This window comes from Chroicocephalus ridibundus, chromosome 3 (genome assembly GCF_963924245.1).
Source record: "Chroicocephalus ridibundus chromosome 3, bChrRid1.1, whole genome shotgun sequence".
Classification (NCBI taxonomy): domain Eukaryota; kingdom Metazoa; phylum Chordata; class Aves; order Charadriiformes; family Laridae; genus Chroicocephalus; species Chroicocephalus ridibundus.
This window is the reverse complement of record NC_086286.1, coordinates 72,391,002-72,416,833: the sequence shown is the minus strand read 5'-3', so window position 1 is coordinate 72,416,833 and position 25,832 is coordinate 72,391,002. Positions and strand designations below refer to the sequence as shown.

At 43.2% G+C, this 25,832-nt stretch overlaps 1 protein-coding gene across 1 annotated transcript in view; it reads left to right on the top strand.

Annotated features, from left to right (window-relative positions):
* The first annotated feature begins 4,091 nt into the window (after window positions 1-4,091).
* The window catches only part of CLVS2 (clavesin 2), a 60,471-nt gene continuing 38,730 nt past the window's right edge, over window positions 4,092-25,832 (top strand). Inside the window, exons 1-2 of the mRNA XM_063329690.1 lie at window positions 4,092-4,496; window positions 14,712-14,886. Coding sequence (XP_063185760.1) covers window positions 4,108-4,496; window positions 14,712-14,886 — 564 coding nt within the window. The 5' untranslated portion in view covers window positions 4,092-4,107. The remainder of the gene's footprint in view (window positions 4,497-14,711; window positions 14,887-25,832) is intronic.

Here is a 25,832-nt window from a genome sequence, read left to right as displayed (position 1 = left end):
ATTGCTATTTTTAAACAATTTCATTCTGAATGTGAATTAGCGTCTCCGATATCAAACACCTACACAAACACCTTTGTGTCTTATTTGTGTTTTATTTTTGTTTCAAATCAGATGCCCAATTGTAGTGCTCATAGGATTGCAGGGCGCTTGCATTTTAATTGTATGAAGTTCAGGCAAAAGAGACTATAAAAGCATCAAAGAAAAATAATAGTTTGTAAGTGCAAGTGAAAGGATGCTGGGATTCACACAATGGATTTAGTCAGACACCCCTACTGTTTTATAGAGGGAAAAGTGCGTGTGTGCAATAAATAACTTACACTGTGCCATCGGTATGTTGCAGCTAACTGCATTAGTGGCTCCATTTTTCCCCTCGTGACTTAGGTAGGATGACATATTGGAAAACACATATTTCTTCATTATACTATTTAAATGGTTTGATAAATCTGCTTAGAGATGACAGAAACATTTTTTATTGCTCCTACCAAGTTATTTATATTTAAAACAAATCTTTCACGTGTTTACATGCAAGATCTCAAAATACCGAAAAAAGGTTATATATAATAAGGCCCATCTGGGGCTCGGGTAGAACATGACCAAAATCTTGTTCTTTGACCTACTCTACCTTCAGGCTGCCTGGCTGCATGTGGTTTTGTAGCCACCAACCTTCTAAATCCGCTCCGTTCAGGAAAGAGCCGTGTAAAGTGTTTCCTTCATGATGAGGACATTTTGATCTACGTTTCAATAATTCCCTGCAAAATGACTTCCTTGAAATACTGTTAATATTTGGTGAATTTCATTTTGATGTGGCAAAGTATTGGTTAGAAATTGTTTAATTATTAAATCCATTTTTATGGAGACTGAACCTTGCTTTGAAAGGGAAGCATACAGAAATTGGACTGCTTTTGATGAGATGAATTAATATATTTGCCTTCCGCATTTTTTTTTATCCTCTTCCTCCACATTTTTCCCTGTGTTTTCCTTTTCTTTTTTATTTTAAAACGGGTAAGAAGAGGAATGGCTCAAATATGTTCAAAAATGGGGACAACAAAAAAAAATGGAACAATACTGAAAGTTTTCAGATAAAATTCCATGTATTTTTTTATATTATTAAGAATATTTAGAATTTCTGCAGTTTTGAAATTATGAATATTTTAATTTCGGCCAGCTCACGTCTTTTCTCTGTTCAGTGCATCTATGCACTGGAACACATGAGAAAATCTAATAGACGTGAATGTTTCCATTTGCAAAGGAAAACTAAAGCAAATTAAGGTATGTGTTACTGGAGGTCATGGACAGGATATATTACGGATTTGATTTTGCAAGACACTGAATGCCTGCAGCTCGCCTCGCACCGAGTGACTTCAAGGCGCTTGTCACATGACCTACTCTTTTATTAGCTTAGTTGCAGTGGAAAAGGTAGAGCAATAGCATCAGAAATGGAAAACGATGGCAGGAAAAGTTTGGTCCTTGGTTCCTTAGGGGTGATGGAAACAGCTATTCTCAAAGGATCTCTGCCGAGGGATATACAAGTAATACTGAGGAAGATGGCAAGAGCAAAGGAAAATGAAGATTTAAGAATAACAGAAAACAGGAAAAAAAAAAAGCACAAACAATTTCTGGAGCAATTGCTGCTCTAAGGAAGAGTTATCAACCCTGATGAACCACAGCTACGTAAGGGGGCTAATTTAAAGGCCTTTTATCAGACAAAGAGAAATAAGCATTTCTAGAGAGAAGTTCAGTCCTTAGGTAGACTGTGTATCTTTCTCTCGCCTGAGGCATCTCAAAGCACATCGTGAAATTCAGATGGGATAAAGCAGGGCCACGATGACTGGGCACTATCAGACTGGTCCTTCCAACAGTTCCAACAGTTTCCGCCTTAAGCGAGGCCACGGGCAGTCTGGTACCCAGCGCAGTAAGGAGCTTCTGGTGCTTCTGTCTGCCCTTCCAGCCATCCATCCCGCAGATATTTTGAGATCAGGCAGCTATGAAGAAAGCGGTAAAACTTGATCCCTATTTGGCACAAAGAAGGGATCTGGCGAAGAACTGCAAAAACTTAAAAGGCCTATAAAAACAAAACCTCCCTGTAGTCCCCGGAAGAATGATGATTTTGCCACCAAACTACTGCTCGCTGCGCAGAACATGCTCATTGCTGAGGGCTCCCCCCTGCTGTGGAGGTCACCTCTTTCATCTGATGATGGCCTGCAGAAAACGCAGGGTATCATTTAAATGTTTTTATGAGTACCTTTATTTGCTTCCCGCTGGTGTATTCCCCATATATACTCTCTGTACGGATCAGTGATCTCAGTGCCTTTTCAAAAATTCAGCCTGTGTGCTCTGGCTATGTCATCTTGGGAAAGGAGCCCAATGCAGCATCCAAGAGCTGCGTTTCCTATGGGAAGCAGGAGGAGGTACATGTTACAGGCTTTCCCCTGTTTGCCGTTATCTTTCGCATAAGCTTGATTTTCAGGCATATTTGCATTGGAAAGGTCCGGTCCCTCAGACAAAGGTCAAATGTTCTTCAGTGGGAACTTTTCCGGGAAGCCGACTGCAGCATCAAACTTTCCTGCATGCAAAAAGGCATCATCTTTCCTCACTGAAATATTCAAGACACAGAAGCAAGATATTTTTGCCCCTTGTAATAAAATGCAACTTAGGACAACGCTGCCCCCAACGTGAGGCCAAAAAAGAGGGCTGCTTCATTTCACCCCCAGGTTTTGAAGCTCACAACGTTTCACGTTGAGAAATTCAGCCAAAAGAGCGGGTTGCGAGCAAAGCCATCGCCCGAGGAACAACGTCTCCCCACCGGCAGGACCCCGAGATTTACGCGGGGGCCCTCGGTCCGACTCCCGCGGGATGCTCCGCGGGGTCCCGCAGACCGACGGCCCCGGTCGCCCCTCGGCCACCGCCCGCCTTCCCCCCCCCCCCCCCCCCCCCAACCTCCGCAGGGCAACCACCATCTTGTTCCGCGCAGCCCCGGCCGCGGCGCGGCTCTGCTCAACGCGCCCCCCCCGCCCCAGCCGAAAAGCCGCGGAGACCCGCGGTGGGGCCGCAGCGCCCCGCGTCGCCGTCCCCTCCCCACCGCCTCCCCCCGCGGAGGCGGCTCCCCCCGGGCGCTGCCGGCGGCGGGTCCTCCGCGGCGGAGGGCAGGTGCGGCTGCCGGGTGCGCGCCTGGGCGGGTGCCCGCGCCCCCGTGCGCGTGCCCGCGCCTGGGCGGGTGCCCGTGTGTGCAAGGCGGGGCCGCGGCGCCGGCAGCCCCGCGCCGGCTGGTGCCATCTGGGAGCCGGGGCGTGGAGCGGAGGAGGGCGCGGGAGGGGGACGAGCATCCTCAAGGCCGAGGCTCCCGTTTGTCTTTCCGGGCTCCGGTACCGGCGAAGTACCTGCGGATCGGCTTCCCTCCTCCTCGCTGCTGGTGTTTTGGGGTTTTTTTGTGGTGTTTCCTGTTTTTTTTTTTTTTTTCCCCCTCTCTTTTTTAACCCTCCCTCAAATCCAGGGAGACGCTTCTGAAGCGGGGCGAGCCCTGATCTTACGTAAATGGTGCTGCTCGGGGGAGGGCAGCCCCCCTGCCAGACCCGGGTCGGGGGAGCGCCCCCGGCAGCCGCTCGCCCTGCCTAGCGCCCGGGCCCCCCTCGCTGCCGCTGCAGCCCGGCCTGAGATCCGCACCGGCACCGGCACCGGCACCAGCACCGGCAGCGGCGGGGGCGGGCGGCAGCCGGCAGCCCCGTCCCCGGCGGGTTTGGGCGCCTCGGCGGAGCGGGCTGCGGGGATGATGCGGCGCGTCGGACCCCGCGGCGGGGCGGGCGCTATGTCAGAGAGATAACGCGCCTCCGCCAGCAGCCCGCGGCCAGTCTCGGTGGCAGCCTTCCCGCCACCCCCTCCCCGTCCCCCCCGTCCCCTCCCCGGGACCTGGCTGCCTGGGAGCCGCTCGACTTCTCGGCGGCCGGACTGGCAGCGGCGGCGGGGCCGGGGAGCGGCGGGGCGAGGCCCGGCGGGGCGGGGGAGCGGCGGCCGGCGGTGCCGGGGCACCCCGCCTCCGGGGGGCAAGCGGCCGGGAGGCTGAGGAGAGCAGGCAGCAGAGGAGGGGAGGAGGAGGAGGAGGAGGGCAGCGCCATGACTCATTTGCAGGCAGGTCTCTCCCCGGAGACTCTGGAGAAAGCCCGGCTGGAGCTGAACGAGAACCCCGACACCTTGCACCAGGACATCCAGGAGGTGCGGGACATGGTCATCACCCGGCCGGACATCGGCTTCCTGCGCACCGACGATGCCTTCATCCTGCGGTTCCTGCGGGCCAGGAAGTTTCAGCACTTCGAGGCGTTTCGCCTCCTGGCCCAGTACTTTGAATATCGCCAGCAGAACCTGGACATGTTCAAGAGCTTCAAGGCCACGGACCCGGGCATCAAGCAGGCGCTGAAGGATGGCTTCCCCGGCGGGCTGGCCAACCTGGACCACTACGGCAGGAAGATCCTCGTCCTTTTTGCTGCCAACTGGGACCAGAGCAGGTAAATGCAGAGCCACCCGCCTGCCTTAACCCCTTCTTTCCCTGGGCAACGCGTGGGAAAAGCTGTGGAAGAGCAGAGGATGGGTGGGCAGTGGGGACACACCCGGCTCGGCCCACAGGGGGCTGGGCAGCAGCCTGGAAGGCAGAGGGGGAAGAGAAAGAAGAAATGTATTTTGTGGCTTAGGGCCTTTTCAGCCTTCTCATCCTTTAGACTCTGAATTTTGGGAAGGAAGCAGGAACCGCTTGGGTGCTCTTCTCAACTGGCTGATATGAGGTTTACGCTCTTCTGCTTCCCCTTAGCCGAGGTGAGCTGGAATGGTAGATGATGTGCCTATCCCCCTGACAAAGGCTGGTTGTGAACCCTGTGCTGGTCTTCCTGCTTCAGCCCACACAGAGCTGCTCAGGTGCCATAGGAGAAAGTGGGAGATGCTGTGTGTAGAACAGGAGTATCCATCATGGCTTTTGAACTGAAAAGTTTGCCTGAGCAGGAAACTGAGGCTCTGAATCCTTTCCCACAGTGACAGAAGGCTCTTCCAGAGCCACCTCGAAATGCCAGAATGGAACTTAGAGTGACCACTTCTTTTTCCCTACTCGTGCTGCTCCAAGTGTGAATTCCCTGCATAATAAGATCCAAGCACACAAAGCTTTGGCAGCAAATTGAAGGAGGCCAGTGCAGTCCCCAGGACAATTTCTGATCCTTTTTGGGACTACTGTAGCCTGAAGATGACTTAGCAGGCTGACCCAAGAGCTGTCTCCCATCAAGGCCCTTTCTTTTATCAATCGGCTTGATACTATGTGACAGTATCTGGTTATTCTAAATACCTCGTTGGGTGTCATGCCCAGTTTCTCCTGCAGTCTAAAATTGCATCCACAAAAATTGCTTGATTTTCAGCACTTGTAAATGAAGGAATCCATTAAGAGTGAACTCTAAAGCCTACTGCTGTGAGCACTGTGTGGCTTCCCTGGGCTCCCAGCCCGAGAGCAGGTTTAGGACCTGAAGCATTTCTTAGTGAGAAAACTTAAAATCTTGCTAGTTGCCTTCACATGAACCCAAACCGTCTTCTGTGCTGTCAGCACAGGCTGGGCACAGGCAGCACTGAGGGCTCAGCTCAGATATGCCAAGCTCAGCTATTTTGAAACATGGGGAGTGTTTCAATAGCTGCAGTGTGGATAGAAAGGACAAAATTCGGGGGACTGGCGTGCTTAAGCTCGCCCTTTAAGTGTTTGCGTGTCTGTCCTCTTGCCCGCTGTGTCGATAGCCATTGCAGGGAGTGATGCCACAGCTCCTTGCAGCAGTCGGTGTTACAGCTCGGGATGATTCTCTGCCCAGAGGGCCTCTGGCCCATCACGGCTTTCCTCATCTCCAGACAGGGTGGCCACATCCACACTGCCTACGGGGAGTGTTTCCTGGCCCATGAATCATGGCCAGGGACTGGGAGAAAGCTGTCTGGCACGAATCAAAACTGCCCACGACCATGCTAACAACTAGAAAGTGTGGATGAACATACACAGAGCTGGGGCCAGCGTCCTTTCCCTGCTTCGGCTTTCTGGCAGATGGAGCCAAAGAAGCTGAGTGAGGAAGCAGCAGTGGTGAGGCTAAGGACTCTCTGAGTGTGCTTCATTTCCCACATAAAGACCAGGTCAACTTTTTATTTTAAGAACAGCTCCACAAACTCATAAAAATCCCCAAATGAAGAATTAGCAAAGAAATGGATGTTTAGACCTTTTATTAAGTCGCATGTCTACCATGAAGAAATTCCCTTGTTAAAGATAGTGTGGCCTACTCTATACTATTATTTCTCATTAATGAAAAAAAACCCAAAGCTTTATGTGACATTTCTCAGATTGTTAGTTCTTAGTCAAAAGAACACTAAGAATTTGAATTCAGAGACAAAGTAGCATTTAAAAAAATAATTGCTGTGTGAAAATAATAGGTATATTTTCTTCTTAATTTTGGATGTGCTGATATTTAAACCGCGTGAGATCAGCTGACACACCATTAAATTTATTGTGGACATTTTAATGAAGTCCTATTGGTACAATTCTTATTATTTATGTTACGATAGCTAAGTGACTGGGGTACACCAGAGTAGCTAATGGCTGTGTTTGCAGTTGGGCACCTATTGCGCGTCAGCACTGCCCGCCCACAGTTCGCCTCCCCTCCGGAGCCAGGGATTTGTTTTCAGATAGACCACTCAGACAAAGGGGAGAGACCTGAAGCCCGGCTGTGGGGAGTGGCTTGCTCCACAACACATGACAAGTCAGTGACAGATCTGGGAATGGAGCTACGTCGCTTTCTTTTCTAATTAATTTAGGGTCTTGCGTTATCCGGTGTTCAGCAGCTGAACCGGGGGAACACTGCCTGTGGAACTTACACTGGAGCCGCTGTGCAACATGTCTCAAGCTTTACTGGCTTGAGATCTTACAGTACATAAACTAGTGCTCCTCTGGCAGCAGCACTGTGAGGATTACTTCTTGAAGTCTGTCTTGTTAGGGCCTCTTCATATGCTTCATAAACTACGTTAACAGAGCATAGCAAGCCTCCAAATTTATCATGTGTGTACGACTTATTATGGCCAGCATGCAACAATTAGAAATAAAAAGTTCCAATTTGTTATTTAAATGAATAGCAGACATACTATAGATGATTTATATAGCACCGGCAGCCTATGATTTACATCGTTCCAATTAGAAAGAAAAGTGTGGGAGGCAAAAAATTCCTATGGTAAAACAAGCCTGTGTACTAGATGTTAAATCATTAAATTAAAGCAGGGCCTGAAAACTGTACCAGATGTCCTACCATCTGAACAACTAAATCAGACATGTATTTAAAACAAACAAACAAACAAACAAAAAAAAGGAAAGGTGAAGGATAATGCATTGAATAGCCCAACAGCTTTTCAATGGGACCCTGCTCAATTCCCCACCCTGTCTCTACTATGGAGAAAGTGAAGAGGGTGTCATTCCTGACAGGAGGCTGCAGAGCACTTGGGAAGGGATCAGCCTTCCCTGTTAGCTTCCAGATTGTTGGTTCGTAACTACATTCGGCTTGTAGGTGTGTACGTGCATTTGAAGACTCTGTCTTTCTGAATGTGTCCAGCTGGTGAAGTGTTTTTTCAGCTAATGGTACGATTAACTTCAACACGGCGGCAAGGGATCTGTTGTCACGCATGTTCTGTGTGCTTCGTGCCACCTGCACACAGATTCCCTCGGAAAATCAGTCCATTTTGAGGCTATTTATTTGAAATCTTTCCCTGTATTAATTACCTCAGAACTCTTCCTAGAAAGTACAATAGAAAAGTGCAGTAGAAAAGTGCAGTGATACCTAGTGCCTGTCTGTGTCACAGTGACCCAGTCAGCTCGCACCATCCTTGGTGAATACGGAAATCACTGCACTCCGTTCCAATAGCTCTGCTCTTGCATCAGATGGGTGACAGCAAGGCAAAGACAGAGTCCCCTGATTTGCTTTTGAAACTATGCTTTCGTGTGCAGAAGTGCTAGAAGCTTTTCTTTTCCTCCCGTTAAATGAAAATTTAAATTCGGTAGCTATTAGGAGGCTGGTCTGCACCTTAAATCACTATTAACCACAGGCGAGCTAGCAGGGTGTTTTTCAAGCTCTGATGGAGGCAGTGTGACAAAATAAATAGCAATGCTAACAATAATAACAGATTAACAATAACAAAATACCTGGCTAATAGAGTCAATTTTTGTTTGGAAGTAATATCTTTCAAATAATAATTATTAAATAGTGCAAACACTGTCATTTTTTTTCTACAGTTTCTCCTGCTGATGGATGCTGTCTTATTGTTTCCTAGCTTTCCCCCAGGTATCTATATCTGCCTATTATCACTTGTATTTAGATTGTGAGAGTTGTGGTGAGGGATCTTTTTGATCAATGCTAATGTAAGATTTAGATCAGCTGAATCTTCATCTGTGGCTGTGACTGTTAGACACTGGGCTAACATAAAGGAGTAATGAATAGTATTAAATCTGAATCTAAAAGCTAATCTGGTAAAATACTTGAAGCAGTTTCTATTTTTCTATGCATTTTTGTAACACTAGTGGTGCTTTTTGTCTTTAGAATAAAGGTCCCTAGTGGCATGCTGCCACTATTTAAGCAGAATAGCTATAAGAGAAGTTTCGATCCCCCACCTTTTCAGCATTCAAATCTGTACCCAGACTGCCAAACCAAGGAGATCTGAGGCATCGTTTCTAGGTACTCCTTTGTGTATCTTGAGGGCTCATGTTTCACTGAAATTCTAAAAATATTGAGCCAGAGAGCAGTAGGTTAGAAATGGGATGATGGCTCAGAGACTTGACCAGCTTTCTCTTTTAAACCACGGTGGCACAAGGGCTCATTTGACAGAAACCTTTACTTGTCCAAATGGTGATGAGCTTAAAATACAGATTGTGTGTTCCTTACATGTTTGGGACCTTCAGGAGACATGTGGCTTAAATTCAAGCAGAGAAGACTTGCCATTTCTCTCTTCTAGCTACCAGTTTGCATCCTGAGAGGCAGAGTTATGCCACTCAGTTTTAATTCTCAAAATAACTTGAAATTTCTTGATATCGAGGTGGGGGCAGATGACAAACAGCAATAGAGATAGTAGGGCAACTCTGCCAAATCAGCTTACCTGTTATTCAGTGCAAATGTGAATTGACTGGAATCAGAATCTGGTTGAACAGATGATACGGTGGATGCCACCCATCATCAAGACCATAAAATACTGAAAAGAGCTGACACAGCTGGATTTGACATGAGACATCTGTACCCTGCGTTCTCCCTGTCTCTTCTCTTTCTGTTGGCCTGGTGGAAATTACAGTGGCCCCTGGGAGTGAAGAGAACGCATAGACTACACAACCAAGCGATGAAGGTGAAAGATCATAGTGAAGTACTACCAAGAGTTGATAGCAGTGTCTGCCAGACTGTTTTTCCCAGAAATCCTTGCAAATACTTTGAATCTATTCATGTCCCATAGAAAATCTCAAAGAACTTTTATTTTTTTTGTAAAGGGGAAATTGCTGCCACTGTTGAATTACACGAGAGCGGGCTGCTCGGTTCATTGTTTGAGCTGTTCTGCTCTTGACAAACCAAGACCTCAGTGAGGCATTACCCTAGAAAGCTCCGTCTCTGTCGTGGTAGAAATGGTGGCCATCCCGAAGCATTTGAAAGAATTGCTGTCAGTGTGGCTATTAACTTGTCAAGCCTTCCCAGGCTCATTGCTTTAAAGTCAACCTGAATGAAAAATTTCAAGAGGTAGCAGAGTGTGTCTGCACACCGGTTCCCACCTCATTTGAACTCAAGCTGCAACTCACATGGAAAAAGGAACGTTAAGAGCACATTATATATGTGATAGCATATTTCCAGCATTTGTTATTCACATTGACAACTGGGCTAAAAAAGTTATCTAAGCTCTCCGTTGAATTAAGCATGGTTCTATAAATAGCGGGCGTTAAATACATTTAAATTAACTGTGAGTTCTCGATTATCCTGGCAATTAGTAATACCTTGCTAGCTACACTATGTCCCATAAGAGTCTGTTTAAACAAGTGAATGCAACTGAATTTAGCCATAAATAAATAAGGATTTATTTCTGCACAGACTAACTCCAGGCTACTACGGAGCTCCTGCAGCAAACAAGGCCCAGCACACCCCGCCTACCTGACGGCGCTGGAGCAGTCATTGTGAAACTGGGGCCAGGGCAAAACGAGCGGCTTGCTGTGCCCTAAATGCACACTGTTATTTAACACAGATTGGTGAGAATAAAGCAATACCATCTTCCCCTCAGACTGAACACCATGGTCTCTTAAAATTAAAGGCTAATATGTTGATTTTTTTCTTTTTTTTTTTTTTTAAAGTTGAAAGGCAGTCAAAGCCATCTTGGACCAAGTTTATTTCACACTCACTAGCTTATCACATTTTTTTCACGTTTGATTGGTTATATCTCTGTGTCTATATGGAAACTAATTTCAGTGTGGAATAAATGTTTCAGCAGCACAATCCAGAGTAAATTTTCCCACCTTCTTTTAATGTAGGATTTTAATTTCCCTAAAGTCCAGCCAAGGATGGAGCGTATTTAATGGCAGAGCCTGTGCATCCTGGTGCTGACATGCAGAGTAGTAGCAGTGAGGTGAAATGTTGGGCAACATGGGGCTGGAGTGGATTAAAGATGAGTCTTTATGCAAATAACTCTGTGCTGTGTGAAGGCTTCAGTATAGTTTCTTTAATCATTTTTCATTTGCTTGGGCTGTTCAGCTGGTACTTTCAACAGTTAGTTTGCCATTTGCGCCACCTAAGATCTCATCTATCACATCGGGTTTGCATTTCTGGCTTGCCTCAGCATGCGTCCAGAGTAAAAGCTGCGTTAAATACCCACTAATGGATTTGCCTTTCTTGTCTGGTTTTCTGTACTGTACTTAAGTAAGGTATCAAAACCAAGAGAAGAGGTTCATTACAGAATGAAGGACAGCTTCTATCTTCAGCTAATTGCCCTGAAGGGTATTTGAGGTGGGAAGCTTAGTGGTTAGCGACATGTCCCTGTATACTCCTCATGTGGCTTTTCAGACTTAAAGAGTACATCAGATACCTGCCTCTGGCAGAAAGTGTTCTTGCTTGCTTTTAGCTAGGCCTGTGTTCTTCAGGACTTGTTTTCACTGAGAGGACAACCTTTTGTCTTTTTCAGTGAGTAAACATACAATATGGCCTTTGTTGTTGTGGACTGTATTTCTTACACTAAGCAAACCTGCAATAGGAGTTACGGTGATGGTGAATATGCCATAGATTTGTGGAAGCCCAGCACTGCAACCATTGGTTACTCTCCGTGGTGGATGAAGTCCTGGTCTTGTTGACACCTGACAGTTTTCCCATTGACTTGAACGAGTTTCAGACATAATTAGGTGTATTTGTGTTTATATGTATACATCTATATATTTATCACTTAGGTATATATAAAAGCATTTTATGGCCAGTCCTTGAGATATGATTTGCTTCATAAACAAAGAATCTTTATGTCTAATGCACCAGATTTCTAGCAGCCTTGTGCCAGTAGGGAGCCGTTAATCCAAGGCATGTGATGTCTTCTTGAGGTCTCTAGGGAGGACATTAGAGATCTACATTAGGAACTTTGGACCCGTCTTTTCGGACTGCATGTAGGGTGCTTGCAGCAGCCTTCTGTTTCGTGGAGCTCTTCTCCTGGACAATGAGATCCTCTGAATGGGGTGGCATAAACATCAAGTGAAGTTGAGGCTAATTTGGGGATTTGAGTATTTCTAATATCTATTTTTTGTATGGGCTCTGATAGATGATTTTCCTCAGAGTGAAGCATTAGCTGCTCTCCTAATGTCTCACCTGATGTAATTTCCTTCCCAATGCAATATTTCCCCTAGGAAGGCCTCTTACAGGGTGTATTTCCACCTAATTTAATGAAGTCATTAAAAAAATAGTGTTTCTGAGACCTCCACCACCTTGTGGAGGTAACCAGGGGTTTGAAGGCAGTTGGCCATGCTCTGAGCCCAGCCCTGACCCTGAGCATGACTCTGTAAGCCTCCTTCCCTCAGGCTAAGCATATGTTTTAATCCCGATGATCGCAGTTGTACAAAATACATGTTGTACAGGGAATTTTTAGTTCCCATGTAAATTAGGTGCCCTCCACTGTCCATGCGCCAGTGTTGTACTGGGTAGGCAGACTGGTCTGCAGAGATGCTAGGCAAACTAAGACCTTTCTAGTGCCAGTAAAACCATCTATAGTCTTTATGCTGCCAAACACTCCCTACACGTCCCATTATACATGCACAAACTCATTTGGGAAAGAGCTGATGAATGATTATTTTCATTTTTCCTCAGGTCGCTCCTCGCACTGCGGCGCTGGGGGTGCGCGTTTGTTTGCTTATTCAGAGGCCTCAGCAGCGACGGTGACGTTTTCCCCACGCATCCGTCAGTGGGGCTTGGGGGAGCTGCTGCCGTGCCTGGGGAGAGGGGGGAGCATCAGCCGTGCCGTGCCCGAGGCGTTGGCTCTGCCACCCCAGCCCCTCTGCCCCCGGGCAGGTTGGCTCCAGGCCCGGGTTTGCTTCACCATGCCTACTGCAAAGACAGGGCTTAACAGTTCTTTGACGATCAAATTGCAGCTAACAATTTTAAGGATCCAGGTTTTGAACGTTTTCCTTCAAAAAAGGTTTTAAGGCGTGTCCTTTTTTTTCCCCCTGGACAAGATTCCATTTACAGAAATGTTCTTTTGTTTTGTTTTGTTTTGTTTTGGTTTTTTTTTTCTGACAAAAAGAAATAAGAGAATTTTAGCGTTTTGAAGATTTCCATAGGGAAATTACAGAGAAGAATTTTTCTTGTGCGGTTTCCTCCCCCAGCTGAAAAAACCTGAACAAAAAAGAGGTAGCATGCCAAACTTCCTGTAAAACTTAGATCTCTGAAAAGTAAAGCCTCAGAAATAAGTTAAATCTCAGAAAACTGAAAAGGAGTGAATATGAAACCTTTCATCCCAATGAACCGAACCAAATTCAAAACAAAGTAAGGGTCTCCAAAACAAAGAGAGGAATCATGTAAAAAAATGCTTTTGTTTTCTGGGGAAAACGCACTTTGTGTTGTTCACTCGTGTTAGGCTGACATTAAGACAGTGTTTTTCTAGTCCCTTTCCTAGGAAGGCATAGTTGGGAAGTTCACTGAATTTTAGTTGGTTAAAAGAAAAAGATGGAAAGATGCAAGGAGTCAGCTAGAGCAGATTAATTTCATTTGTGTTATTTCCTTTTGCAGATACTTTCAAAATACAGTTACGTACACAATGGAACAGTGTACTCATATTAAAGCAAGCAGAAGTCAGTATAATTTAATGTAATTTCTAAATAGGCACACAGGCTCTTTGCTACATATGCAGTGTGGTGAAGATTGCTCTGGGGACTCAGAATTTTGAGAACTTCTGTGTTTGAGGCCATCGTGGGAGACTTTTAAAGGGCCTTATTTAAAAATATCTGCACTGTCCTGGAATATTTGCTTATCTGTTTTTCTGGTTTAGCTGTCTAATGCTGCATCTGATACTGTGGTGCGGACTGGCAAATTTACATCTGTTTCAGTAACTATTTATCTTACTTTTAAAGAAGATTTTTAAATATAAAACATAGCTAAGCCTGGAAAAAAAATCAAAACTTAAACTACTACTTTCGTATCTCTTAAAGTAGCCCAGATAATTCAGTTGTTTCACCTTTTTTAAAAAAACTCAATAAGCTAAACTGCAAGTTGATTAATAACTCTATTATATGGCAGTCTAAAGATGACATTGCTGTATATATTTAAACTATTCAGCTGCTGTATTAGGTGCTTTAGCTTCAAAAAAGAAAGATAATACTCAACAGGGCTTGGCAATATGGAATTATGTCGTCTTTTACAAGATCATCAATCTAAGAAAAGATTACGTGCATATATGTAAACCATATAATTACATATTGTAGGTGGCATCTTTGTAACCCCAAATTTAACACAGAAAATTCTAGGATTGACAAATACCGCATTCCAGACTTACTCCTGAAATGACATAACTTGGATATACAAAGTACTCAGAGGGCGGTTAAGTAACCCTTAAATGGTTGCTGTTGCTCTTAACCAGAAACACCTCGAAGCCTTAATGTGAGTGTTACTTTCTGCTTTCAAGATCCTTGAGTAATCAGCCTTCCGTAACACCCTTTGTAGATTTAAGAGAAAACATCACCCAGAGAGAGGAGCAAGAGGAGCATGTGGAAATCCCTTTTTTAGCTGATAATTTTGTAGAAGCTTTTATTTCAATCCCTTGCAAAAACATAGGAGGAAACTTTGGGTCTAGGCGTCTGGTGTTAAACTCTGGTTTTGGTATCGTTATGATTTTAGAAAAATACAACTTGCATAGGTATATTTGTACAGACATTTAATAAAATGCATAGATAATAAAGCAGCTTAGGAGACTACAGAAAAGTTCAAATTTGCTTTTGGTGTGTTATATTCTTGTAGGTTGTTCTGGCTGACTGATGGTCTAGATGTACAGAATTCTGCTCCAGATGAGTTCAACCAATTGAGCTTTTGAGACTTTCCCAGCTTTACATACCCAAGACTTCTGAGGATACATTGGCACTCCTTTGATTTAACCTATTAATAAGCAGCACACAGGAAGAATGCTCAGAACTTCTCCATGTCTGTGGTCGTTGCTCCTTTCCTAACCGGATCTCCCCTTAACGTTCACAGGTACACACTGGTGGATATTTTGCGCGCCATACTTCTTTCGTTAGAAGCCATGATAGAAGACCCCGAGCTTCAAGTGAATGGATTTGTTTTGATTATAGACTGGAGCAACTTCACCTTCAAGCAGGCCTCCAAGCTCACACCAAGCATGCTTAGATTAGCCATAGAGGGCCTTCAGGTAACATTCATCTTTTCTTTCTTTTGCTAATTCTTCGTTTATCACTTCCTTACAAATCTAGGTGGCTCAAAAAAAAAACCCAAAGGAAACAAAAATCCAAGAACTTCTGAATAGCAAGGCTTCTTAAGGTATGGGTGAAGAGGCAAGCTACAGTGGCACAGGCTAACGTGTGAGCTCGGTCGGCTAACTGCAGTAACTCCTGCTGTGTAGGCTCCTTTTTTGCCATAAATAAGAGGTAACTTTTCTGTCTTTATTGCGAAGTTGGCTGGCTTCCTGTAAATTCAGACCGTAGCTTCTGCGGCAGCAAGTTAGAAGTAATCAGTTTATCTTGTCATTTTGCACAGGGCTGATGAAATACGGGTTGCTGCTGCCACGCTGGTTGTTTTTTTTTTTGTTGATTCCATTGGAGACAGGCTCTACATCATTTGTCCTGAAAAGTGTCGGGCACTGTGATTAGACGGTTAGCTGGGACTATTTACGTACTCAAAGTTCAGCATGTGCTTGGCTCTTTTGCTGGGTCAGGATTAAATTGAGCAGCAGCTTCTGGGACTGAGTGTACAGTGATTTACATTTCTTTCTGCTCATTGTAAATGCTCTTTACACGGCACAGGCACATTGGTGGAAAGGATACTACATAACTCTTGTCTGTCTCCTACGATCTTTACTGCTTATTAAAATGAAAAACTAGAATTTGTAAAATAGTTGTTTTCTGTGCAAGCTTGAGTTGCTGTGTTAAAAATACCAGTAATTCATTCCTGTGGCAGTGTGCCTTGGTTTTACAAGGGTATATATTAATTTTCCGTGATGGTTTTATCATTTATATGTTTTTATTACTCATAAAACAAAATAACAGCCTTGTCTCTGAACTTTCTTCACTTTGATATTGCTATTTTTGAAGAAACTTGTTTAGTAGTAGTATGGAGTTTTGATCTAAATCTTGAAATGGCTTAACCGGTATTCAGCCTGCTGTTGCGCCCAGAAGGGTAGTGACAGTCATGAGACAAAGATCTGTTTTCATTTTGTTGTGTTTCCTTATGCAACAGTGTGGTTCCATGGTCTTGAGAACTACATTAGAAGTCAGCAGTGAGATCTGTGCTCTAATACTGCTGCATTTTCTTTTAGTCCTTCCAAAGTTGTTTTCTTTTTTTGTGCTTTTTTTCAGTTAGCCGTTGTTTTCTTGTTTAGAACATGAATAAATACTTTAGTAGTCATCATTTTTAAATGGTGGTGTTTCTTCTTGGACATTAATGAGAGATGGTTATTTTGAGGAGAGCTGCACTGGATAATTGCATCTGAAAATATGATGGATAACCTACCAAACTTCAGGTGGGCTCTGAGACTCTGTGTTCTCCTGCCACCGATTGGTTCATAACCAAGTTGAGGTGAAGTCCATTGGCTTATTTTAACCATGCCCCCAGCTTTTTATGTTCGAATATCCTGACTCTTACGGTGGTCAGCACCCAGGGCATCATTTTTTGCCCACAGTCTTCAGTCCTGTTGACTCTAGAGATGTAAAACTGGGCACGAAATGCTCCAGAAGAGGGAATGAGAAGGCGCTGAAATGGCAAATGTGAGATAAAACTCTCCTAATGCTCAAGGAATCTGTCCTAATCTGTGACAGGTATTGTTATCTGTAAGCAGCAACTTTTATTAGGCCTTTTACCACAAATCTTTTGAAGAAATCACTTAGTTGGGCTCTCATAATACAGCGTTTAATTTTCTTTGGAGAAACACTGAGGGAACGAGGACTAACGTTCTTATACTAGCAAAACTGACTGACTCTCTAGCGGTATTTTCTCAGTAGTTATACTACTTGGGGGCTTAATTATATTTAATTTCAATTTTTTTTTCTTTTTCTTTTACTTAGACATTTTTCTATGTAAAGACATATTAGAATCAATGGAAAGGACTAAAGACAACTGTACTGAGCATCTTGAAGGGAGAACCTCACTTCAAAACCAGTTGCTATCAGGAAGGAAATAAGAGGAAAGCATGGTGAAAAGGTGGTACAGAGAGAACTTGGGCTTGCATCTTCTTGCCAGATTTCATGCCTGAAATGTTACGTTCCCCTACCCTCAACAGGGACTGCCTTTTCTTTTATTTTGGACAAAAATGCAAAGTGGAAACATCATTCTGAATGATGTCGAAGTAAAAAGTGCTTAGTCAGGTTGTATGAAAAAGAACAACTCACACACTGTTTATTTTTGATCTTTGTAAATACTCTCTGTTTAATCAGAGAAATGGAATTTACTTTGGCTTATAAGATTTAACAGGGCTCAAGATGCTGAACTTTACCATTTGGGGAATTTAAATATTTGTGTTACTTGGGTGGAAAGGGACCAGGGAAAGTGGGATTAGTGACCACTGAATTTGATGTTAACCAAATCCCTTTGCCTCCTGAATGAAATCTACTAAATTTGCATTGTATTTGCTTAGATTCCATGAGCAGAATATTCAATATGGTACATACCAAAGAGAGTTGATTACAAGCTATGGCATTTCTGGGCCCTTTGCAACTGGTTATTTTTTAGGAAATTGCTTTTGAAAGCAAGATAAGTAAATATATACAGTTTCCTACTGAAGACAAATTCTGCTATACACTTTGTCTGCATACCTATTTAAATAGGAGTATGAAAGGAACTGTACCCCTAACTAACTCGTATACATTAGAAAAACCTCCTAGGTAGTAGTTTTCAGGAAAAGAGCCTTTTGGTGGTGGAATTTTTAACGTTAAAGGACAGTGATTACCTGTAAACTAATGTGAATTTCTAGCATATCCATCCGAACAGTGCTGTACCAACCAATTGGTGCAGTGTAAGTCAGTGCTAATTTTTAGATCAAATGGTTTTGATAGCCAAGAAGCAAAAACCTCCTGTGGAGGTTGGGACACTTGGCTGGGACTCTTGATAGTCTAGTCCTAGCTCATACACTGGCCTTGTGCTTCTGGAAAAAAGGAGCAACACTCGTCCCTGCGGATGCTGGTGGCTACAGCATTTATGTTGCTCCTCGTCAGTGAGAAGGAGGATTTGCATTTAGAGCCCCTACACCTTCTGTAGTGAAGAATAAGAACATAAGCAAATGTAAGATGTAATATTCTTCTTTTTCTGAGAAATGGTCTGTCTGCATTAGGTGCCTAGAAGTACCTAAGAGCACCTAAGAGCTCAGAGCTGTGAAACCCGAGCAGAAGGAAAACATTCTTTGAGAGGTGAGACTGAAACCCATGAGCTGACTTTAGCACCTTGTTTTGGTTTTCCGCCGTATAGTCAATGCATGGATGTCTGTGAATCCTAGTGTTTAGGTGCCCACTTCTCTCCATTCATTGGTTTCTGTAGCCAAGCACTGATTTTGGGCTTGTGAAGGAGCTCACATTACTCAGCAGCTGGGTTCCTGAAAGCAGGGATTGTTACAGCATTGTGTGCTGCAACGCTCAAGTGCCTTGAATAAATCCCTTTCAAAAACTTTGAAAAACTTTGCAAAATTTTGCCTCTTTCACCAGCAAGGGGTTACAAATCTGTGTGCTTCAGAAACTTCTCCCATATTAAAGAGAACTCTTGAGAGCTCAGAAGAAAACCAGGCCTAACTTTCCACAGATAGTGATGAACTCCAAGCTCTTACCGCACAAGAATGACACCTTGGTGTTATGGTCTGATAAATAGCTCTATGAAATATCATCTCAACCATAATGGTGGTTGAAAAAGCAGATCAAATGTTAGAAACTGTAAGGAAAGGAACGGAGAGCAGGGAACATGGTGAAGCCACTGCAAAAATCTGTGCCATCACTTCCATCTTGAATGTTGTGGATGTTTCTGATATTCTGTCTCAGAAAGACTACTGTAGGGCTGGAGAAGGGCAAAAAACCCTGAAAGGTATGGGCTGGTTTCTGTGTAAGGAACAACTAAGTTGGCTGTGATTCTTCTGGATGAAGAAGAAAGGCTGTGGAGGGAAACTCCAGGTATCTATAAAACCATAGGATCACAGGATAAATCAGGTTGGAAGAGACCTTATGAGGTTAGTTGCGTTCAGGGAAGATGGGTATGTTTGTGGAAGAGAAATTAACTCATGATTTCTAAATATGTAAAAACCACATCAACGTTCAGAATTCCTCAGGCTGAACATAGTTGGAGATGAGGTGAATGCTGAGTGGAAATATCACACATGCTGCCTGCATTTTGTCTGCTCTAGGGTCTCATTTTTTCACCTTTGTTAAGGACAGGATATGGGGTTAGATGGACTTTTGGTGGGACGTAATTAAGTCAAGTGTATATTCCACTCCCCCTTCCCTCTTTTTCACTGCTCCTGACACTCCCGTGGCCCCTTCTGCCCGGACACAGAGCTGGGAACACGAGAGCAGAAGGAGGGAGGAGGTTCTGGGAATGATTCTTTTCTTTGTGATAGCTCTTTTATAGTTACATATATGGGCTTTTTATTAAGTATCAAGAGAGCATTGTTCTCACAAAGCAGGTAAAAACAGTGTCAAAGATCGAAAATTCAATTTGAAAATGATATTGAAAGTTGGGGTTTATTATTACCTCCAACAGACAGCTTTGGGGGTAGTTATAAGTGAGCCTTGCAAAATGGAAAGTTGTGGGTATGCATAAGACACTTTAAGTGATTAACTGATGTTTAGGATTCTAAAACCTGGAACACTAAATCCTTCTTAAATACTTGATTTCTATTTAGCTCATAATAGTAGTTGCACACATGACAGATTTGTTTTGCGTGTTGTCACTCAGGCAGGCTGTACCTCCAAATGCTTTGTAAAACTGCATAGATATTGGTGGGCTGAATATTAATGTGTTTTCCTCCAGGTAAAAAGCTGAGGAAAAAGAGATGATGCACATTTAAACTGGGTGCTGAGCATATGCGGACGGTCAGCATTGTTGCAGAAGACAGAAGGCTCTTGCTTTCGGGTTGAGGATGTTTACAGGAAGAGAGAGTGATAGTGTTGTGGGGGACAAGGCAGGTCTTTCAACTGATTGTTACTTTTCTTCGTAACAAAGGAAAGCTTCATGAGCTAAAACAAACTCGTTACTGTGAACATGAAAGCGAACCAGAAAGAACATGAAGACAGCATGCTTGCAGCTACTATTGCTATCCAAAGCATCTTTCAAACAGCTGTTCTTGTGAATCGTAAGGACAATATCTCCAATTAGATTTGCTGCAGCAGTGTAAGGTGGAAGTAACAGAGACCAGAGCATGTACAGTCTAGTGATGAAAGGGACAGGACTTCATCCTACCATTTTCTTTAAGCATGAACTTCATCAGTATCTTACAGGGAATCTTATCTGGACATCACAGTTGGTTCACCTTTCTATTTAGATAGCCACAATCAGTGCTCAAATTTTGCCACCTAGTTCTGGACTACATCTATACAAGCAGCAGGTTCCAGTGTCAAGAATTTGTAAGTCAGGAACTTCCAGAACTAAGGATGCCTCTGAAAACAGTATTTTGACTTCATATAATTACACGATCATTATGCTCCATGCAGTGCATAAGATTGTTAATAAAGAGCTTAAGGAACAGTTACTCAGTACTAGCATGTATCAATGAGCAGCAACTCACAAAAAAAAAAAAAAGAAAAGAGCTTTAAATGTCTTTGCATCCAAACTTAAAACCATAAAACCCACTCATTCGGTGCTTGAGTTTTCCATCGGTTTTTGAGAATAGGGTCCTGACACGTCACATAGTGTTTTGGAGGATATTAAAAAGTAGCAGGCTCAAGCTTTTAATGGGAATATCATCTGCTTTCAGGGGGGCTAGTAAATCATGTAGCTGCTTTCATTCAGTTTTTTATCAAAGAATTAAGCTGTTTGTAAACGCTAGATTCCCCTGAGCCCAGGACCAGCCCAGAGAGTGGAGGAATGTGCTTGTGAACAGCATAATTTCTTATCAATTCAACTCATGTTCTGTAGCAGCAGCAGCACGGGATATTTTTCCTAAGAGCTTGTTATTTTACAAGGGTGGGCATATATTTGATCTTCACTACTTCCAAAAAGGCCATCAAAAAGGCTTGCCAGGAACTTACTATGGAAATAGGGTGGACTGGAAGTGATTGTTAGTGCTAGCTTCTTACCAGCTGTCTGGATGGGTTTAACCTGCCAGGTGAGAAGGTACTTGATGGCCGGAGCTCAAGTTCAGTTGCTTACTGGCATGCCTGTATAGACATCGCCGTTACCCAGTGTCATCCCAGCTGTTAACCTGTTATCTGAAGACAGAATAATTAATTTCCTTGCTAGATTCTTTTATGATGCTCATCAATAAAAAATTATTTATTTATTCTCACAAACACACTTTTAAGATGAAGGTGTACTATTATATCTTCTTTTTTTTGTCCAGCCAAGAGGTATTCCACTGAAAGATTACCGTTAAAAGTGTCTGCTAATTTGGGTTGCTCACCGTGCCAGGTCGTGGTGTGATTTTCAGTCACCTTTTATATGTTTGGAGTCCAGCTGCCACTTATTTTTAGTTCGAAGGATTCAAGACTTCTAAAGTCTTGATCCTGAACCCCCAAGCCAGAAGCCTGAATTCTAGCATGGCCTAAATTTAGAGCTCCTCGTTAGATGCTCTTTGAATGCACGTAACGCCATGCGGGCTGCTGCCTCTTTGAAACAAATGGTAAGAAGCAATAAACGGAACTCCCCTTTCACCCCCAGAAACTCTACTGAGTGGCATCTTACTGAAAACTGCAGGGATGCTTGGTGGAGTTAAATATCCACCACCCTAACAATGCCACTGGAGCTAGCGCAGTAGCTGCCTGCAGTAGGTTGTCATCCTCCATGTGAACCCGCACGAGAAAGAGAGTGGGCACTTTGCCAGTGTTTTGCAGATATTTGCTGTAAGCAAGGCGTGATTAGTTGTGGGGATCTTGGCTTTCGTTCAGGCGCTTTGATCTAACTGGCACAGACTCTTCTGCCCGTTCCTCCTGCCCTTTTCTCTCTGAGCAGCCTTTGCCTCAGTCCTACCACTTCCCCAGTTCCTCATCCCACTCCCATTGACATTGCCTTACTTTGTACTAGTCTTCACTGATGTGGGTTTTTTTGTCTCGGTGTACTGATATCATGCTCCAAAACCTCAGTCACTGTGGGTGATTTCATGGCATGTTAAGTTCATCTTAGTCTCCTTAGAAGATCTCAGCCTTTTGTGCTCTCACTGTCCAAATGCTTTCCACATCTGGCATCTAATCAGCTTCCAATCTCCCAGCTTCAAATCTCCTCTTAACCATTGCTCTTCGTACTACTCTGGAAAGCGGTATTAGAGAGTGACTTCTAATCTGTTCACATATCACGTGAGTGCTCTAGCCACCAGGCTGTTAAGGAAACAGTCCCTGTAGTTCCTCAGACTGGAATTGGTCTGCTTGGTGTATATGACTCAGTGCTCATGGGGCTGGGCAGGAGATGTTGGGAGCTTCTGGGGCTGTAGTGGAATGACATAGTATGATCTGGGAAAAGACGACTTTTTGTATCTGAAGTTTTTTTCTAATTCAACAAACTGTAGAATCATGGAATGGTTTGGGTTGGAAGGGACCTTAAAGATCATCTTGTTCGAACCCCCCTGCCATGGGCAGGAACACCTCCCACTAGACCAGGCTGCTCAAAGCCCCATCCAGCCTGGCCTTGAACACTTCCAGGGATGGGGCATCCACAGCTTCTCTGGGCAGCCTGTTCCAGTGTCTCACCACCCTCACAGTAAAGAATTTCTTCCTAATATCTAATCTAAATCTCTCCTCTTTCAGTTTAAAACCATTACCCCTCATCCTATCGCTACACTCCCTGATAAAGAGTCCCTCCCTATCATTCCTGTAGGCCGCCTTTAAGTACTGGAAGTACCGGAAGGCTGCTATAAGATCTAAGTACCCATAAGGGTATACATAGCCATGGTTAGTGTAGAAGCTAATAAAAATGCTCATAGTTGACATTTTTCCATCAGTTCTGTCAACACAGAAAAACATCCAATTAAAATTATTGCGGCTTGAGAGAAAGAAAATAGAAGAGATTCTTCTTGTACATGCAGACTGCCTCTTTCATGAGCTTTTGCTAAATGCTAACCACTTTTCTTTTTTATTTCTTTTATTGGGAAACTGAATCTATCTGTATTAAATAAAGATAGTGATTAAATGTCCCCGATTAAGCTGAAAAACTAATATTATGCTAAGATGAGTGGCACCAGCATGAGAAAAGAAGGGCTTGTAGCACAAACTCAGAGTAGGGAATTAACTTTTGACACTGTGATTGACTTCCCGGTGTCTCTGGTAGGCCACAGTTTAACAACTATAGGGTTATGACCATTCCTTAGCTTCAAAATATATAATTATTTTTGGAAGTGATTTTTCTCAATCAAGGTCTAAATATTTCCCTTTGCTTCAGTATCTTAAGGCCACGAAGGGAATAAATAATATTCCTCCTTGTAAGGTCACTCAGAAATAAAACTAATTTGTTCTGAATCATAACGTCAGAGATGGAAGGCATGTTTTAAGATCATAGTTCACCTTCCTGCTAAGGCAAGATTATCTCATGCATTATATTTTCTAGTACTTCACAGTTTAATTTAAAGTCTCGAAGGCAGAAACCTTTCTATGACTGCTTGCTTTTCAGATTTCCTCTCGGCATTAATTCTAATTTTTTTATTTCAAAATGTCACCTCCTATAAAACTCTTTGCTATTTTACCATGTGCTGTTGAGTCCAAGGCAGGAATTGGTGTGTGACTTTCAGTAACCCAAAAAACCCATTGTTTGATGGAGTTTCTATCTGCAACAGCAATCATCTGGAATCAGGACCTGGAGACATCCTTCCTGTCTTGTTTGCCACTGGAGATGGTGAGATGTGGGATCCTCTTTATTTGGGGATCTTAAATTTACTTTTTTTTTTGATATTGTCCTAATTGCCTGTGTTATCAATGCATTTTATATACACATCTCTCAGGTTTACCTGGAGTTAATCTCTCAGGTTTACCTTGGAATTATTTTCTGAAATCAGTCTAACCTTTGTTTTCTGTGATGCTCATAAATCCTCTGTGATCTTATTAGTGTGCATAGTTGGCTTTATGTTATTGTCTTCAGGACATACTGCCTTTGCAATAGTCCCTGTGATATCAGTGCCCCTTCCACAGAACAATACAGTGTAATTTTTTGTGATTTTTGTTTATATTCCTTAGCAAGTGTTCATCTCCTATGATGATTATTTTTATGAATCCAGTTTGACTTTGGTTATAAGCAAAAATTTGATTTTGGTTACAAGTGATTGCCATGCAGGAAAAACACTGCTGTGATATTTCACTGATGTTGAAACACAAACAAAGAAACTTCTCTAGCGGAAGGCACCATAAAAATGTGAAATTATATGGCTGGTGATGGTTTCTCTCATCTCATGTTTCATAACCATAAAAAAATTAAGACAATTATATTCGCATATGTTTTAATAGACATAACTATGTTTAAATAAGTGCTACTGGTGATTTAAAGTAGTTCAGGAGCTGAACATTTAGATTTATAACACATAAAGGAAATTATATTTCTTAAGGAAAAATTAAGTATGAACTCTTTCTAAAACATCATACTCCTACTTGGATAATTTTTTTTTTTTTTTTCCAAAAAACCCCACTCTAAAACCCCAGGCAAAATGCATTTCTCCAGTCATTCCCTGCATATTTTGCAAAGATCAGAACAAGTTCTTAAAAAAAAAATCTGACTTTTTTTGTTATGTTGAATAGGAAAATAGTGCTTGTGATCTTTCCCAGTGTCTTCTGTAATAAAAGGGATTGAGCGCTAATGTTTTGTTGATACGTAATGAATATCCAGACATGGGTATGGGCTGAAACCTGAGGTGGCTGCACATATCTGTGGATTCCCAGATGTGGAAATCTGGGTCTACTTTCAATCCAAAAAACTGAATATAACTCCAGCGCCTGACGCTGTCTCATGTCAGAACAGTTCTGGCTACACTGGGGTGCTTGCTGGTTCTCGTGGGTTACATTTTGTATTGTCCCTCGCAGTATAGGCTTGAGTTCTGTCTATAAAATGCGTATTCAGCTCCCTTATTTTATGGGTCTAACTCCAATACCACACAGTGACATTGGAAAATGCAATCTTTACTCAGTGAGTAAAGATTTTATTTGCAAATGTATTTGTTAATTTCTTGCTCTTTTAAGTTGGTTCTTAAGAATCTCTTCTATCTGTTAGAATCCTTTTGGGGAGGGCTTTGTGTCTGAGAAGAACTGTATTTCAACCCTTTGTGCTTCCCCCGATGAAAACATTTTCTGGAAGGAGAAAGTGGTTCTGCTGTGATTCTAGGGGAGGGCGTCCCTAAAGGTATCTTTAGACTGCAGTTATCATTAATTCTTACCTGATATTGCACTGAATGTGCCTTATTACCACAAAATCTACCGAGTTTGTTGGGAGCTGCCTTCATCCTGCACTAAGCCATTTGACTGAAAGTATCATTAAGAGCACTGTGTCTTCTGGCTGAAAGCCACCGTGCTAAGTATGAAGGATCCAGAATAAATCATCAAGTACTGGTAGTTCTCCAGCATTCTTCTCGCAAATTCTTTGCAAGGTACAGCCAGTCCTCTGAGGTCTGCAGTGGATCCTTCAGACCTTCACACAGAAAACCCATAGAGGATACTCCAGACACCAGTGAGCGCATACAGAAACAGTGGATACATTCAGTAATTCAAGTGCAGTAATTAAAAACGCAGCCTTTGCAGTTGGGATTTTCAACCTGCAGGAGAGTTTATGATGAAAACGTAGCTTCGTTTTGGGAGGAAGATGGAAAAGATTTTTAAAGGTAGTGCTTAGCAGAGGAGAAAAGAGGACAGAAAGGATGTTAGAAGACAGGATTGTTATGAAAGGATAGGGCAGGGTGTAGGGCAGAGTGGAGACCTTAAAGCTGCCCTTCAGATTAGATTTTGAAATGTTTCAAAGCAGACAATTCCATTTCCTAGTTTATAGCTG